Source organism: Chionomys nivalis, chromosome 5, assembly GCF_950005125.1.
Source record: "Chionomys nivalis chromosome 5, mChiNiv1.1, whole genome shotgun sequence".
Taxonomy (NCBI): domain Eukaryota; kingdom Metazoa; phylum Chordata; class Mammalia; order Rodentia; family Cricetidae; genus Chionomys; species Chionomys nivalis.
Window position 1 is genome coordinate 18000819 of NC_080090.1, and position 18445 is coordinate 18019263.

At 35.2% G+C, this 18445-nt stretch overlaps 1 protein-coding gene across 9 annotated transcripts in view; it reads left to right on the forward strand.

The window, feature by feature from the left end:
- The window catches only part of Cep170 (centrosomal protein 170), a 90409-nt gene extending 73355 nt beyond the window's left edge, over positions 1-17054 (forward strand). For 3 of the 9 annotated variants that reach the window (XM_057769341.1, XM_057769345.1, XM_057769347.1), the window contains 6 exons: positions 4349-4526; positions 6943-7113; positions 8398-8486; positions 12888-12981; positions 13606-13657; positions 14537-17053. In XM_057769341.1, coding sequence (XP_057625324.1) covers positions 4349-4526; positions 6943-7113; positions 8398-8486; positions 12888-12981; positions 13606-13657; positions 14537-14826 — 874 coding nt within the window. In that variant the 3' untranslated portion in view covers positions 14827-17053. Of the gene's footprint in view, positions 1-4348; positions 4527-6942; positions 7114-8397; positions 8487-12887; positions 12982-13605; positions 13658-14536 lie in introns of all 9 variants that reach the window. The other 6 variants (XM_057769343.1, XM_057769344.1, XM_057769342.1 and 3 more) reach the window with 6 other exon arrangements.
- The last annotated feature ends 1391 nt before the right edge of the window (positions 17055-18445 follow it).

Below are 18445 nucleotides of genomic sequence, written 5' to 3' on the forward strand. Positions count from 1 at the left end.
CTAGAATAATATTTTGCATCATATTTATATATAGTTGAGTTATTTATAGGTGTTCTGTATATTAATTCAAGATTTTAAGTGTTCCCATGAGGATAACATAGTCATATTTTAGTGCTGAGGCATGAGACACCAGTTGGGGCTAGGGTCATAATTGTAGAAGTCATTCACAAAATAATGAAAAGCCATGGTACTAAATGGTATCACAAGAGATTGTGAAAGGACTGAATACTTGTGGCTCTAGGTGGTAACCTAAATTATAGAGCCGAAGAGTAACCAGATGGTCCAGAAATGGACTATAGAATCGCACCTGGATTCATATCTTTTTACGGTGAAATCTGTACAAATCTTTGGTGGGCATAATACCAGTCTAGGATTAGTGTTTGACATTGGTAGTAGGTTACTAAAAAATGTTACAACAGAAAATAGTAGTAGTTGATTTTCATTAGGACATCAGTTTTCTCCTTATTCCATAAACATTATGGGAATCCACTTACAGTTGGAGTTTAAGGCCAACATTGTTTTTAATGGTTTACAAAATATTTTGCTAGACTATTATAACCAAGAATCCCAACCAAAGAAGGTTTATATCTTTAGTCAAAACTCAAATAATTTTATAATTTTATATTATTCTCATAATAAAAAATACTTTATAAGTTGTCTGTGGTTTCTTAATACTAAAAATAATTCTTTAAGTATTTTCTTAAGCTTCCAGTATAACCTGTAAGTCTGTAATGATGTATTTTACAAGATACACTCAAAAGAAAAGAAACCTCCAATGTATCAAATAAGGAACTAAGCGCATACATAAAAATCATAAACTTTCTGACCCAAAGTATATTTTTCAGTTTGCTTTACTTTTTAACAGATAATTCCTTCTACAAAATACATGAAATGTAAGGGCAGCTTTGTCACTTGGTATAGAAGTACTAGTGGTATTCTTGGTCTTTATACTTGGTTTATACTTTTGATCTTTGGGACTTTTTCTCTTAAAATTTTGTAATAAAGAAAATGGAATAACATGTGGAATTGTATATTATGTTTTAAAATTGGCAACTTTAAAATTTTGATACTTGCTAAGGAAATATTTTATACAGCCCCAAATAAAATGATTTTACTGCTTTGGGATTTCTTGTAGCAGATTTGAAAGGGATGGAGAATGAGAGGAGGAGCAGGGATTTTAGGCTGAGAGTTTAAAAGCAGAACACAGCACTATATGTAAAGAAACACGTGACTGTAATCCAAGAGATGCAATTGAGAAACATTATCTAGATTGAGCAGGTGCCTCACTTCTGTTTGGAATATTTCCATAACACTTTTCTACCACTTTTATTTTCCTCTCAAATTTGCTTATGATTCTTGTAGTAAATGCTGAGGGCTTGCTTGTGTCTTTGTGTGTGCGACAAGATCGCATGTAGTTCAGGCTGGCCTCAAGCATAAGCTGAGGATGACCTTGAGTTCCTGATTTTCTTGCTTTCCCTTCTCAAGTGTTTATATTAAAGATACGTGCCCCCACACCTGACCAGTTACTTAAATTTCTAGTAATAGGCTGTGAAGCAACTTTAAGACAGGAATTACCTTCCCAAGATATAGCAGGCATGCACAGAAGATGCCAGCAAATGAAAGAGGTTGCTCCTGTTGTTGCTTCGCATTACATTGTGTACATATGTGAGAATCTCTTATTTTTACAAAGTATTTTCCATCTAATACATGAGAATAAAGTATTTCCCTTTTATTGCCATTTTAAATGATTGTCATGTTTCATTGTATGAGTATCTGCAAAGCAAAATACTTTCTTAAAAACGTAAACTGATGCTTATCAAGCCTTTATTACTCTGCTTCTTAGCCTAGCTCATTTATTTCAGGAAAGAATTTATAACCCAGATTGGTCATTCTTGTCCAAAGTACTTAAAACTAGAAGTGTTTGTGGTTTGGGTTTAGAGTTTTTATTTCATAAAAATGGTGAGGTATCTTGGGAAGGGAACACAGTTCTTTTTTTTTTTTTTTTTTTGGGAACACAGTTCTTGACACAATTTATTTCATATATACTTTATACACATAGCCTGAAGATAATTTTGAACAAGTATTTTTTTAATGTACCTGAGTTTGACTGAAGCTTATGACATAAGATCAGATATACAATAATCTATTTTTGCTGTTATGTTGATGCTTAAAAGCATTGTGTTTTGAAGCATTTTAGATTCAGTAATTTCAGTTTAGGGATAGTAAATCTATCTTACATAACATAACCCCAGCTTATTCTCAGTTAAGTTTGAAAAATTGCATATTAGTGTGCTGTAATGCAAAGGTCTAGTGGTATTCTTACTCCTGTGTCCTTAGCCTACAAAGCTCACATTGACTCTAAGCTTCTATCATCTGTAAAATAAGATGATAAGTACCTCACTTAGAAGACATTTGTGAGTTTCTTAAGTTCCATTATTCTAAGCTCCAGAAGAGCAAGGGGTGGTATCTAGCAAATAACAAGTGATCAGTACATACTTGTTGGTGTTTTTCCTACTTTTTTTGCATTGGCATAAAAAAAAGCAAAGCTGCAGTTTCTTACAAGGAATATATCTATATGTCTATAAGATATATATATGGTGATATGAAAATATCATCTTACATATCTGTCAGCCCATAAACTTCAACACAGCTTCTTTTTAAAGTTGGTTAAATTTTTACACAATTACTGTACTCCTTGACTATCTTTTAAACCCACATTTTGGGGATAACGAAATGGCTCAGAGGTTAAAAGTGATTGTTGTTTTCCCAGAGGACCCAGATTTGGTTTCTTACACCCAGATGGTGGCTTACAACCTTCCATCAAGGCCCTCCTCTGACCTCCCTGGGCATCAGAATGTATATGGTATATATATATACTTACACATGTGTGTGTACATGTACATAGGCATACAAGCAAATATCCAGACATATAAATCTAAAAGGACTTTTTTAAGAAAAAAATTAAACTCATATTTTGTATAACTTTTTAAAATGTTTCTTTGTACTTTGAAAGTTATCTAAGCTTTCATGTGTGTTTTTAAATATATTCTATCATTCTAGAACCTTCTCTGGAACAAACCAAATTGAGTTTTATATCCAACAAATACATAATGTGGAAAAATTCTAAGAACTAAATCTTTTTTAAGATGTGTGAAATATCAATAACAGACTTCTGTTATATCTCTTGTTCAAAGAATTTCTTTAAATGCTAGGAGATAACTCTTTCCACTTTTAATTGTCACTGCTATTGACAACTGAGCTGGAGGGTAACTGGGAGAGTGCTTGCCTGGCATGCTGGTGAGCCAGATGTTGTGAATGCATGTCATCCCTGTACTCAGGAGGCAGAGTCAGGATGAATGCTGAATATTTCAGTCTTCAGACTAGCCGAGTACTGTGTCTCAACAAACATCACTTTCCTGAGCCCATGTGAGTGAACACAGAGCTTCATAGACTTGAGTGATGAACTAAGATCTGGTCCTTCCAAGTTGCACAGTCATAAGCAAGTCACCAAACTTTTCTAGTAATGTGTTTATGAACAGTTTCACCTAAATCCTACTTCAGAAGAATATTATGGTCCTCAGATAACATGATACAGAGTAGAAAATGCTATCATAGTGTAAAACAGTGCTTCAGAGCTCTTGCTTCTCAGTGCCATAGTCCTCTTAGGTGAAGCTTAGGAAGCTATCTTAGCATTTCCAATTGCATGATTCCAATTGCATACAAAGAATTTTAATAATTATCAGTTTAGTAGAAATACAGTTATCAAAATATTCAACAATATAGTGACTGATGGTTCTTTATTAACATATTTGTAAATGTCATTAGTTCGGGGTTTTAATGGCTGTATAAATTTGAAAAAGTAATCATATAAACGATGTTTTGAGATATCTGTAAATGACAACAATGTGATTTCTGTTGGTGACAAAAATCCCTAGCCTTGTCAACTCTACTGTAGTCTGTTGCATCGGTTAGGTTAGTGAAAATAATGTCCTTGTTTCTTGTTATTCGTGTTTAGATACTTCCTCAATTCTGTCATTTTCAAATTTAAGTTTTCTGTGTCATGTTAATGCCAATCACTAACATTAACTATATATTTTAGGTATTCAAAATGCATTTTCAAGATAGATTATTTGGAACTGCATTCATTAATGTTAATATTTGAAGCTAAAGGTGTGTGTGTGTGTGTGCGCGCGCGCGTGTGTCAAAATAGTAAAGAACATTTCCAAAGAATCTTAATTTGGCATATAAATCTGTAATTAGATATACAAGTCACATGACTGTCAAAGCTGATTGTCACTAAAGCTATTATTTAAAGGGAATTAAATTTCTTTTTTAAAATTATTTCCAGGATCAGCCAAGATCTTGCTCTCATTGCTCGGGAGATCAACGATGTAGCAGGAGAAATAGATTCAGTGACTTCCTCAGGCACTGCCCCTAGTACCACAGTAAGCACTGCTGCCACCACCCCTGGCTCTGCCATAGACACTAGAGAAGAGGTAGGAGATCTTCATGGAGAAATGCATAAGGTTCTTTCTTTTCTTAATTTCTTTTGCTTTTAGCTTTTTGCTTAGTTTATTTTAATTATGTCCACCCTCCCTGTCTGCATGCAGCTCTGCGTTTTCTAACTTTACTTTAACAAATTTATTTTTTGTAACAATTTACTAAAGACTAAAAGGCTAATATTTGGTCTACTATTAACATAAAATGGAAAATTATTTAGCTTTAAGCACTTTGCCTGTTGATTCCTGATCTATAACATTACTTGAAATGTGAATGTAAATGTTATTTGGAAAGCAAACTGAAGTTCAACAAATGACTATAAAAGGTTCCAATGAAGTTTGGCATGAAAATACTCCAATTAAAAGAAATGATCATTGCTAGTTAATAGCAAAGAAAGAAAAAAATTGTCCAACTTTTAAAAATAGTAATTCTGTTGGCAAATATACACAGTATTGGTTTTAAAAACTGAAATATATAATATCAAAACACTGTTTCTCTCACATAAACGTATATACTCCAGATATTCTTACAAACTCTGGAATATAAGAATTTGTAGACTGTTGGTCACCCCAAACCATGGCCTCACCAGTAAGTACAGCTCCAGGAGACCCCACTTGTATAACATTGTTTCATAAAGACCTTTAACTTAAATTGATGATACAGTGGTCTCTTTTCCCTCTGTATCTATGGAGATTAACTTCAAGGCTCAAAGCTTGGGTATCCCAGTCTTTTAGATAAAATGGTACAGCGTTTACATGTAGGCTATAAGCATCCTTCCTCTTTACGCTCGTCTTTGGATTATTTACAAAACGTACTATAGTATGAAAGTAGTTCGGATTCACAAAACTTACTGTAGTATGTACTATTTAGAGAATAGTGAGAAGAAAGAGGTCCATATATCTCTAGTAAACACACAGCATTAAAAAAAATATCTTTAATGCTTAGTTGACTCCCCAGATAAGGAAAGTTAACTATACTGTCTAGTCATATTGACTATTTTTATTTTGACCCAAAGTATAAGTCAAAGGTTAGCCTTTAAAGGAATGAATTTGTCTTTATATGAACTAAAAACTAGAAATAGATTTTTTATTTTTAAATGGTTGAAAATATGAAAAGAATAGTAATTGATAACATGAAAATCATTTTAAATTCACATTTCAGAACCCATAAATTAAGTTTTATTACAGTATAGCCATTCTCGCTTGCCTAACTGTTGTTTATGGCTGTTTCTGTGTTGCAGTGCAAAACTGAGTTCTCAGACAGACTGGTACGGTTGCAAAGCCAAGAACATTTGCTATCTGCTACTTTATACAACAATGCTGCCAGCCCCACATACCGATAACTCCACTTCTTTATCTTATTAAATGTTCTAAATAGTAACCAAAAATGCCTAGCCTTTTGGACATTTTCTTCTGGTAAACTGCGCTGATAATCTTTACTTCAGTTGCTTTTTGTCACATTTTTTCTTATAAAGCTCCTTAGTGGTCACTTTTTATTTATTTTTTGTTTGTATGTTTTCTAATTTAATAAATGATATTTCATGAATCTGTGTAGAGTTTTGTTACCACACTGATCAATTGTAAATGTATATAAAATCATCTTGGTTGGTTTAAAAAACAAAAAACAAAAAAAAAAAACGAGGATCTTCATGGTGGCAAGACATACACATCTCTGGTACATTTAAATAATATTATTTTCTCAGCTTTCTAACTCAGTTTTATCTAACATGGTTATTCATTCACTTAGACCCTGTGGAAACACTGAGATATTTCATGGGATATATCTCCATTCCCCCTTTTTTTATTTCAGAATGTTACACTAGTTGTTCTCGTCGGTAAACCCGTTACTTGGTGTTGCATGTCCATAGTCTGCACTGTAGGTGGCAGGACCATTTTTACTGTAGGAAGATGTATGTTCTCTGTCACTGTTGAAAGTTTGCCTAAGGCCAAAATACTTACGTGAATTAATTTTTGTTTCCTTTTGTAAAATTAATTGGAATTTGCCATTTATGTATCTTGTGAAGAAATTTGGCACCTGGATTTGGGGAGGAAAAATAATAGAAAAGTAAGAAAAAGAAACATTGTTTTATCCTTGTAAGGCAATGTGAGTGGAGTGAACTCATTGTCCACCGACATGTGGCTCAAGGTGCTTTCTTTTAGCATCTGTTCTTTATTTGGAGAACATATTAATCATGAAAAGGTTGAATTTAGCATAGTTCAATGTTTTCGATTCTGAAAATAAGATCAGTATAGATGAACGTCTACTTCAGGGAAGAAACCTGTTTGGTGTGCTTATTTAAAAAGTAATTGGTTTATTGAAGATACCATGTTTCTGTTACTCATGAAAATAAGTAACTTCTCTCTAATATAAAAAAGTATAATGCCAGTATTTCTACACTTGCTACTGCTCTTTTCTCATAAGGGTTTGCTTTTGTCCTACTAGTTGGTTGACCGTGTTTTTGATGAAAGCCTCAACTTCCGAAAGATACCTCCATTAGTTCATTCTAAAACACCAGAAGGAAACAATGGTCGATCTGGTGATTCAAGATCTCAACCAGCAGAGCCTCCTGATCACTTAACAATTACAAGACGGAGAACCTGGAGTAGAGATGAAGTAAGCGAACTGCCAACTTTTAACGTATAGTGAAGAGACATCCCTACTTGTCATTAGGTCCCTGTTACTTTAGGGGTATCAAGTTCGTTAATACATTATTAAAGAGGGTGAGTTGTCCAAGCTAAACTAATAATGTTTATAAGAGTTGAGATTAATTCTAAGTTAATCTAAAAGCCACTATTTATAAAAATTATTAAATCTTTAAAAAATAAATTGAGCCGGGCGGTGGTGGCTCATGCCTTTAATTCCAGCACTTGGGAGGCAGAGGCAGGCAGATCTCTGTGAGTTCGAGGCCAGCCTGGTCTACAAGAGCTAGTTCCAGGACAGCCAGAGCTACAGAGAAACCCTGTCTCAAAAAAACAAAATTAAATTAAATAAATAAATATGAGACTTCCTATTCCTGTCCCACTCATGAACTACTTCACAGTTCTTACAGTGCTACATCACAAAACCTAGAGTGATTTCTTTGCCTCCTTTCTTACACAGTATGTAGTAGCATCCCCTCTGTTACATTGTTATGCCTTGTTCTGTTGTTTTTCTAAAGCATTTTGTTATCCAAAGTCATGCTTTATCTTTCTGAGTTCTATTTAGAGAATCTGCAGTATAGGGCTATTTTGGAAGCCACATCTAGAATCAAATTGAGTCCTCCTTCTACTCTTGTACACTAGCTTTGTCTTTTGTGATTTAGGCCTAACTCAGCTTGCCACCTATCTTAATGCTCTGTGCTCCTTGGCCTCATGCTGTCTGTGGCTGTCTTCTCTGCAGCAGGAGAACTAAGTTGTACCAGAGATCATGTGACCCTCAGAACCTAAAATCTCTCTGTGGCATTGAAATAAATTTGCTGACCTCTACTTTTACCCCTGGTTCACAACTGCAGCAATATCAACCCCCATCATGAAAATTTACTACTTTGAGTAAATTCTTTAAAATTTTTCTCCCTCAATAATCTCTGAAGAATAAGTAAATAATATAGTACTTTGCTTACATTTTTTCCTTTTATGATAATGTGAATTGTAAATATGAGAGGCAAGATTGTGTTAGTGATTAAAGAGGATAAAACAGGTTATTTTTGAAATGGGATGACCAAAATAATAGAGAACTTTGACAAGTTATTTAACAAAGCAACTCTGTTAGTGTTTCTTCTGTTTTCTCAATTTAATTACTTTGATTACATCATTTCTTTTAAATTAAAATTGCCATAGATACTATTAGTATAATAAGTTGCAGCTAGTGTTCTTAAGTTATTCAGTAAATACATATTAATATGCTTTTTTTCTGTTTCAGGTCATGGGAGATAATCTGCTGCTGTCATCTGTCTTTCAGTTCTCTAGGAAGATAAGACAATCTATTGATAAAACAGCTGGGAAAATTAGGTACTTTGTTTCTCTAATCACTGCTTTGCTTCCTGTTCCATTTTCTATTCCAGCTGTTGCAACAGCTGTGAGGACTAGTGACATCACCGATGTGGATTCTTACTGCTTTTGCTGCCAGTTACTTTTCAGCTGTAAGGAGTAATCTCGGCTAAACCAATGTCCCTGGTCATGAACCCATTTATAATTGAGAATTAACACTTTGAGTTATTAGTAACCAAAGCCATTTTCCTCCTTCACAAAATATTAGTAAATATTTTTAAATTGACAAACTCTTGAGATTTCTCTTGCTCAGACTGGACTCTAGTGTCTTCTGCAGGGGAAAGGGGCAGTCAGCTCTTAAGACTCAGGAAATGTGTGGCGCAGCAACCTTAATGATTCAGTCTATGTACACTGCTCAGGTTGAGGTTCACATTCTTTATTTTTTAAAAAACAGTCTTTTCTCATTGTACATACCAATCCCAGTTCCCACTCCGTCCCCTCCTCCCACTCTCTCCACCTTCCAGAAACCTACCCCACCCCTGTCCACTCCTCAGGATGAGGCTTCCCATGGGGAGTCAACAAAGTCTAGCACCTCATTTTGAGCAGAATCAAGGCCCTCTAGGCTGAGCAAGGTTTTCCTCCAAAGAGAATGAGCTCCAAAAAGCCAGTTCAAGCAGGAGGGATAAATCCTCATCCCACTGCCGGTGGCCCCACAGACTGCTCCAGCCATACCACTGTGTCCCACATTCAGAGGCTAGTTTGGTCCTGTGCTGTTTTTCCTGCTGTCAGTCCGGAGTCAGTGAGCACCTATTAGCTCAGATAAACTGTTTCAGTGGGTATCCCCATCATGGTCTTGATCCCTTTGCTCATATAATCTCTCTTCTACTGGACTTTGGGAGCTCAGCTCAGTACTTTGCTGTCTAGGTCCACATTCTTAATTTTAAAAAAAAAAAAAAAGTAACTGAGTTGGTCAGTAGCAGCACACACATTTAATCCCAGCACTCAGGAGGCAGAGGCAAATGAATTTCTGTGAGTTCGAGGCCAGCCTGGTCTACAGAGCTAGTTCCAGGACAGCCTGGAAAGAAAAACCTTGTCTCAAAAAAGAAAAAAAAGGAACTGGAGCTGGTGATAGAGTCCAGAGCCTATGATGGTTGAATGGTAGGGTGCTTGTCTGCCATTTGTGAGGCTTTAAATTTGATCTAGCTCTGAACTTAAATAAGTAAACAAACAAATAAATGTAGTAAAAGAATTCTCATTAAAATAAGTAGTGTAGTTCTTATTATTCTTATTAGTCTTACTGCAACTTGATATGCCATGTTTTATTGATACTCATGCGAGACCTGCCCTTTCCTCAATGGAGACAGAAGAAGAGGGGATTAGGGAGGTGGGACCCAGGACTGTGACCGAGATGAAATAAATGAATTAAATAAATAAATGAAATGAAATGTGTGATCTGCACTGTCCATTTTCCTCTTTATTTTTAGTAGTTTTTAACAATATATGAGCATGATTTAAAAATACAAATAGTCAAGATATATTTATATTATACATAAAATATCACATGTATATATATTTTCCCCTTTAAGTTCAGCTCTCAAAAGTCACAAACAGATGGAAACATGATTACTTGCTCTTTGCATCTTGAGCCTTTATTTTTAGCCTAATATCTTAGTTTTTCAAAAGTATCAGTTAAACATATTGATAGATCCTTAGTGTTTGATCAGAATAAGAGGCATAATGCCTTAAGGGATTGAATATTTGACTCTTCTTAATGAGTAACTATAAACAGGGTTTTGAAAATTATTTTAATGGCTACTTTCATATAGTATGCATTGTTTTTTAAAGAAAATTTCTTTGTTAATTCTCATATACCCCTGATATTTAAATAAACTTAATTTCCAACAGAATAATAATTCCATATTCATTAGTTGTGGAGAGCACAGATATATTAGACTTCACCAGAACAAAGACACATATGCCAGTTTGTTTGCTTATAGTGAGTCAGCCTGGGCTTAACTTCTGCGCACTCAGAAGACTTGTCTTCATTTCCTTGCTTTCTTGAGTGGTACCTGTGCTTCACTGTTCGCAGTTTCTGGTCCCTCTAAACTAAGTCTGCCCCTTTTTATTATTGAAATTACTAATTGGATAAAGGTGATGAAAATTATAAATTGTTCTAATTTCGGCGAATTAAATTTAAAGTGAGTTGAATTTTAAAAGTTAAGGTTCGCTGTTGATTTTAGAGAAATTAATTGAATGTTACTTATAAAACCCTGCATACATCTGATCTTATCTATTAATCTCTCATTTGTATTTTACTCATACTTGGTAATGATGTAGTTATCATTCTGAGCCTGTCTTACATGAAGTTTATTTCGCTATGATCATATCAGACCTGTTTGTTGATCCCATTTTCTTTCATGAGCAAGAGCTCTGCTAACAGGTCACCCCATCCACCTGTGATACCCTCAGGTCAGTTTGTGCCTACAGAGAGGTACACTCTAGGGGATTGCCATGGTGGTTTGGGGAATGACCACAGCTTAGAAGCAGACTCAAGATGCCCAGTGAAAATCTAAGCATATGTATACTTAAATTGTTTGAATGTTCCTACTATCCAGCATTCTTGCAACCTTACAGTCCCCTAACTCTGTGACAATTGGCCATCAGAGTGATAAACTACTCGGGTGGCCCAGACTACTTGTATCAAGGACTTAGTAAGACATTTTTTTCTCCCAATGCCAGTAACTTCATTGGAAAGATTTTTTTATTTTACTAATTTTGAATGAAATAAGCTTTAAAATTTATTGTGTTTTCATAGTGGAGCTTAGCCCAACTACTGTTTTGAATTTAATTATAATCTGATGACCATTGTTAAATGACCATTTTAAATGAAAAGGTTTTGACCAGTAAGCTTTGTCTAAAATAATGTGCTGATGTGGTTTTCTGCTTCCTTAACATCCACATATGTAATTAGAGTTAGTTTCCTAAAGCCGAAGTTATAAGTTTGACATCTTATGTTTTTAAAAATAAGGTCTTATTCTTCCAATAGGACATTGTTTTCAGTGAATCGGGAGCCTTAAGTAACTGCCGCCCTATGTTTTTTTCACCATCAAGGAAACTTTTAGGAGTTTTAGAAGCCATGTGGGTTGCACTCATTAATTATTTTATGGGGAAAGTCCCTGAATTTTTATCACCTCACTACTAAGCACACACTACTTTGTCCAGCCCACTTTAAGTCTGACAGCCTCCCTCATTATTTTCTTACTTTCCGTAAATCTTGTTGCTAAAAAGACTACTTAAAAAGGAACTGTACATTTTTTTAGTCCTTGGTGTTACCATCATTAAATGAAGCTCTTGGGTGCCTGGCATTGAGATTTAGTCCTTTCTATTTGAAAAATTTCTTAGCTCAGAAGAATTTTCTTCTGCAGACTCTCCACCATTTTTAACCTGATTATGAAAAATGACAGATATTCAGATCTTGATTTTGATTAATGTGTGCTTTCAAATAACATTTGAAGAAATACCATTAATGTTAAAGTGAGGGTTGGAGAGATAGCTCAGAGGTTAAGAGCACTGGCTGCTGTTCCATAGGTCCTGAGTTCAATTCCCAGCGACCATGTGGTATCTCACAACCACCTATACTGAGATCTGGTGCCCTCTTCTGTCATGTAGGCATACATGCAGGCAGAACACTGTATACATAATAATGAAATAAATCTTTAAACAAAAAGACTGTTAATGTACAGGATTTAAAGTATATTTCTAGACCAGATTTATTGGAGAACTTAAACAGAAAGGTGTTGAAATATTTCTAAAAGTGCCGATTTGTGTCTGAGATTTTAATGTATTGGTTGACAAAAAAATTGTAGTACTCTAAAAATTAAGAAGTTTGAGTTTCTCATACAAAACAGTTATTTTATTCTTTTTGTTAGAAATGTATAAAACTTCACACTGACTTAACTCCTAAGTTTTGTGCAAGTACGCTAGCATGAATTAAGAGTTTGAATAGCACTATAGTAAGTACTTTTCCATTTTTTAAGATGTTCATTCTTTGATCCATCAACAAGGTTGATGGTTCTTCTGTATGTTAACATATTTTGTTAATTTTGTTTTACTTTTTCTTTACATTTCTATCACAGTAAAGTTAAATATTTCTTAAGTGGTGGGTATATCATTAGTTACAAATAATAATAACACTTTATTTCAATTTTCAGTTAAAAATAAGACAAATATTAGTTTTAGGCATGTATTAGTATCCAGTTAGTTATGTTTTTAGTTTTTCACAGGCATGAATTGATAGTTTTAACTATTAATTCTGAATTCAATTGTTTTATTTTTTTCTTTATGTAGTTTTGAAATATCTTGTTGTTTGTATTATCACCAAGACCATGAAAGGTTAAAATGCTTGTGTGTTTTGACCTGTAGGATATTATTTAAAGACAAGGATCGGAACTGGGATGACATCGAGAGCAAGTTAAGAGCTGAAGGTGAAGTCCCTATTGTGAAGACGTCAAGCATGGTATGATGGGTTTTCAAAATTAAGATATTTCAGTAGCATGGCTTCCTTTGTAGGGAAAGAAATGGTTTTGAATATTTATTCACATACTCAAAGACTATGAATGCATAGATTGAGTTAATTTCAGCCAAATAGTGTTTAAAACATCAGTTGTTTGAAGGTTGTAGAAAGCATGGGAGGATCTTCTGTAGTTCTCACTGATATATCTTGTTTACATGATAATTATACATTATAAAGAAGTAGCTTTAAATTTTAAGTTGACATATTGTTTCCATTTATTTAATACAGTATTTGTCTGTTTTAAAGCATGGATTTATCAGGTTGTTATATGTTGATGTTTCACTTTATATATTTTTCCAAAGAAAACTCACAGGCACATTGTTAAGATATTACAAAGTCGACCAGACAAGATGTTTCAAAACCTTCCTTTGTATAGTAGTAAATTGCCTTGAACGTCTTATTGAAAAAAATTACTCAATTTCATTATTAAAGAATCTAATTTGGATCTTGTTTGCTGGGTGTCCTTTGATATGGCTACTAATACAGTACTATAGAAATAATGAGGTGCATGACTTGTAGTCCAAGAATGTCTTAGTAAGCTAATTTGGAGTATTGCTTTCCCTGCAGGAGATTTCTTCTATTTTACAAGAGCTGAAAAGAGTTGAAAAACAATTGCAAGGTAAATTTACTACTAAATTAGTAATTATGCTTCTGGATTTGGTAGTATAGGGTGGATGTCTAATCCAAGGATATGGGAGGCAGAGGCAGGAGAATTGATTTTGAGATCAGCTTAGTGTATTCTACTTCTGAAAATGTACTTCTTATATATTTTTTTTAATTATTGAGACAGTATTTGACTACTACCAACCAGTACGTATAAAAGTATAGAGCTGAATATATCCAAATTATTCATAAAAGGAAAGTTTTACAGCTCTATATAAAGGACCGGAGATGTTCCTCAGTCCTAGAGTGCCTGTCTTGCATGTGTGAGGCTCTACCTTCTATCCTAGCCACATAAAATGAATATATGGATAGCTCCCAATATAAAAACTAAAATATTATAAAATTAGATTATTTTAAAAATTTTTTCTCTTTCGCTTTTGATGCAAATTGGTCTCGAGCTCTCTCTATGTAGCTGGGGATGACCTGGAACTCTTGGTCCGCCTCCCTTCTGGTGCCACCACACTTGGCATAGAGTGAGATCGTGAACATATTTTGGTATTTATATTTGATAAAATCTTGGTGTTAAAAACATAATCAGTATTTTTAGTACCCTTCAATGGTGGTAAAAGTAAGTTTCCAAAGGCTTTTGGCTTTTACCCTTCCAAGTGCTGGTCTGTTTAGTTTCCTGAAGTAACTATAGGGGCCTAGGAAGCGCATTCAGGTCTGTGTAATCTACAATATAGGTTAACCACAGGATTATTAAATCAGGTTAAGTACAGTAGTAAAGGACTAACTAAATTCTGTCTTAATGATAAAGCAATGTTCATATCCTCATCTTATTAAAAGCAGAATTACATCTCTTTTTCCTTTTTTTTTTTTTTTTTATTGCCTTCAGTGATCAATGCCATGATTGACCCAGATGGAACTTTGGAGGCTCTTAACAACATGGGATTTCCCAATGCTATCCTGCCATCTCCACCAAAACAGAAATCGAGTCCGGTTAATAACCACAGCAGCCCTGGTCAGACACCAGCACTTTGCGGCCCAGACACTAGGGCTCTGCACCCTGCAGCAGCTGCAGCCTCAGCTGAGTTTGAGAACGCTGAATCTGAGGCTGATTTCAGTATCCATTTCAATAGGTTCAATCCTGATGGGGAGGAGGAAGACGTTACAGTACAAGAGTGATGTTCTCTTCCCTGGTAGAGATGCTACCTGTGGAGTGACTAGGGGTATTGGAAGCAACATGGTGTTGACATACAAAACAAGAGAGCTTGGTCAGCAACAATCTTATCTTTGTCTTCTTGATTTATTTATTTATTTTTACCTCTAATGTGTCATGCCAGTCTTTTCAAACCACTCACACAACCACTTGAAGCACACTTAGCAAAAGGCAGCTTGTGTCAACTTTGCCTTTTGTGGTTTCGTGATTTTCAGATTGAACCATATCGTTGCATCCTTTCCCTTCAGAGATCTTTGTGTTTGTTTGTTTTAAGCCATTCTGTGACCTACAAACAAACAGAAATATCCAAGGTTTCTGAGCCCCTGTGTTTCCTTGTGCCAAGCTACTCCCTGAGATGAACTTCTCGTCAGCTGTACAGATTGTTAAACCATTCAAATTGCTTCTTAATAGTAGGGTTTATATTATTACTCACTGTCACTGATCACAGTGACACCGTGCTCTGTGAAGCAGACCCTCCACAGCAGTCATCCTGGGTCCTAAGAATTTTCCAGCATAGTGTGATTTATATAACTGTTGCTAAGTAACTTGTCTTGGGGTTTACGGAAATTAATTATTATGTTTGCACTAAGATTTACTGGGAGTGATAGATGGACATGCCTATATATCATTAAGGACTGACTTGTCTTTCTGTACATAGGAAGTTGACAATACTATATTTGTTTTAACCCCACAGTGTTTTACTCCACTTTTCAAAAAGATCCATTTGACACTTTTTTCTTTTTTTTTTTTCTTTGTTCTCTCCCTCCCTTTTTTACTTTCTTTCTACTTTAAGGAAATAAGATTTTTGTCTCTCATTTTAGATGAAATGACAGCTAGAAAGGTTAAACTTCACAGATAGTTTAGGTGGAGTATATTTTTTAAATTAAGAACATGTATATTTATCCTGTGTTACCAAGTTTTTATGTGGAAATTGGGGAGGGGGATCCCTCTGAAATGATTATGAGGTTAATTTTTCTTCAGTAGGAGACATTGAGAACCAGTAATCGTGAGAGTAGTTGATAGTTCCACTCCCAGTCATTGAATTGCTTCTGTGTTTCCCTGTAGGTCCATAGTTAACCCTGTGTCTGTCTTACACATTTGTAAGGACCCTCCCAGACAGCGACGACGACTAAGGCTTTGGGCTAATAGCTACTATAAAGAAAGCCTGTGAAAAATACCTTCTTTAAACTTTGTTTTTGTTACTGTTTTGTTTTCTTTCTGGTAAACTCACATTTCGATAAGTTTTTAAATAAAGGAATTATTTTTGTGTTCCTAGAATGCCATAATTTGGGTGAATCTTAATTCTTTTAAATATTAATAGGCCTGGATTTGCTTTAATGGCCCCATTAGTCTATAAAAAAATAAACTGCAACTTTTATGATATGATCTTTGATATATTAGCAATAACCTATGCTACATTTGTTTTAAGGGGAAATTAACTGTATACTTCAAGATTTTTCAGGATCTAAGAAATCCTGTGCTGTTGGATCAGTTAATAAAAATGCAAAATCTTTTTGTAAAGATGTAAAAGCAAAAGTCTGCTGTATAATGGATCTCGTATTTTTCTTTTTTAAAAAAGGAATTGTTCTACTTATAAAGCTAAATTCACAATTCTCATGAAGTAAGGCTTCAACGGGATTTCAGAGGTTGTAAGGGGAGTGAGGTGCTTTGAAGAAAAACAAAACAAACAGGGTCGGTCCATTTGAAGAAAAAGTTACGCAGAATAATCACCATTGTTCCCTCCTTTAGTTAATGTTTGGTACTGAGTCTGTCCACATGGAAGTACACGATAAGGAATCTAAGAAAGTATTAAAATATATACTTACATTATTGTTTGTTTACACAGTTTTGTTCAATTATAAACATTTGGCCTTTTACTATGTTATTTTATTTTGTATGAATACATTCTCCTTATTTATTTTTGTTACATTTATTACGTTATTTTGTTATGCATTTACAACTCCATTTTTAAATAAAGTGTTTCTGGAACTTTATGCATTATAGAATTCATATCTTCTACCATCTGATAGATGTACGTTCATCAGTTTACCAAACAGCTGTTTACAGGGCATTTTCTAGTGCTCTAGTGAAGGAGACTTCCAGTGTCAATGAATATATATGATCATCCAAAAAAATATTCTTAGAGAATTACAATAAATGTATACAGTAGTTGAATACTCCAGTGTAACACACACATGCCTGTTAATTGCAGTGAACCTTGGGTCATCCAAAAGCTTTGTGATAGCAGTGGGGAACAAAGGAGAACTAGCAATTAAACTTTTTTTCTTCATTCTCAATAGAGCTTGAGTCTTGAATGTCCACCTTTTACTAATCAATATCACCAGTTTCACAGCTTGACTTATATTCTAATCCTGTTTATGTGTCTTTGTACCCAATAGAATTTCCACTGGCTCCTCCTACAAGACTCTGGGCTATCTTGGGCATTTCATCCCTCTGTATGCTTGTTCTTTGCCTTCACTGCTCGCCCATAGCCCTCCCATCCTCAATTCCCACCTATATCTTCATAAAGTTTTCCTCCTTTGATACCATAGCAAGGTGTTTTACTTTCATGGATGTGTACTTCTCTTTAAATCACTCATATTGTCTCCTGGGTGGATCCCATTCTTCTGTGCCATTTGGCTTCCTGTGTGTCCTTGGGATTGCTTTTCCTGGGTAGGCATATCCTTTCCAGGTTTTGTACCATTTAGCCTCTTTCATGTCTGTGGGCTTGCTTGCTATATCTCTGATAGGAGTAACTCTTGGATTTAATGTTTTGAGACCTGGCCCTATCCATGTGGATGTGGTCCTCCAACTCTGATTTACAATATGAGAGGGCATCATTCTTATCCAAGGCTTTTGTCGGGACTATGAAGTACACTCCTTCAAAAACACTGCGGATTCTTCTCATTGAAGTCTCGTAACCCATCAGATTTAGTTTTGCCCAGACAGATCTGATCCATTCCCTAGTTACTATCCTAACATACTAAGTATTCTTATCACCGAGGCTCCTGACAGTGAGCAGAGACAGATGTCCTTGACTCTCCGGTGAGAGGGAGACATTGCAGTTCAGAGCTGAGTGAGTAAACATTAGGTGAGAGACAGTCTTCTAGAACCATGGTTATTCATGGGCTGTCCCTTTGCTCATCTTGAAGGGAGCACATACTGCTTTGTATGTGCAGATTCCTTTCAGTTCGTTTTTATTCTGATCTGGTTGTAAGAATGTTCCATGTTCTGCCTTGCAACCCTTCTCTTCCCTTTTAGCCTCCATGTGTGCTCTTAGTTTACCTGACATCCACTGCGCTACACAGTCCAATTAGTAGGTCTTAAACAGCTGGAGAGGCTCCCCGGTTCACCTCTGAGATACTCTCCTGTGCAGTTGAGCTGGACCTGGAGCTGAATGTAAATTGCAAATCTCCAAGAAACGATCCACAGCCTGTCTAGTTTTGAGGAACTCTTTCGGTATGTGAATGTGGGAGTGTCCAGTAACAGAAATCCAGCAGTAATATCTGAGTCCTGTGGCTCTAGATTCAAAGATTTGTAAGCTCCGAGCTGACCTAAGTTGATTCTCTTACCCATTCCCCACTT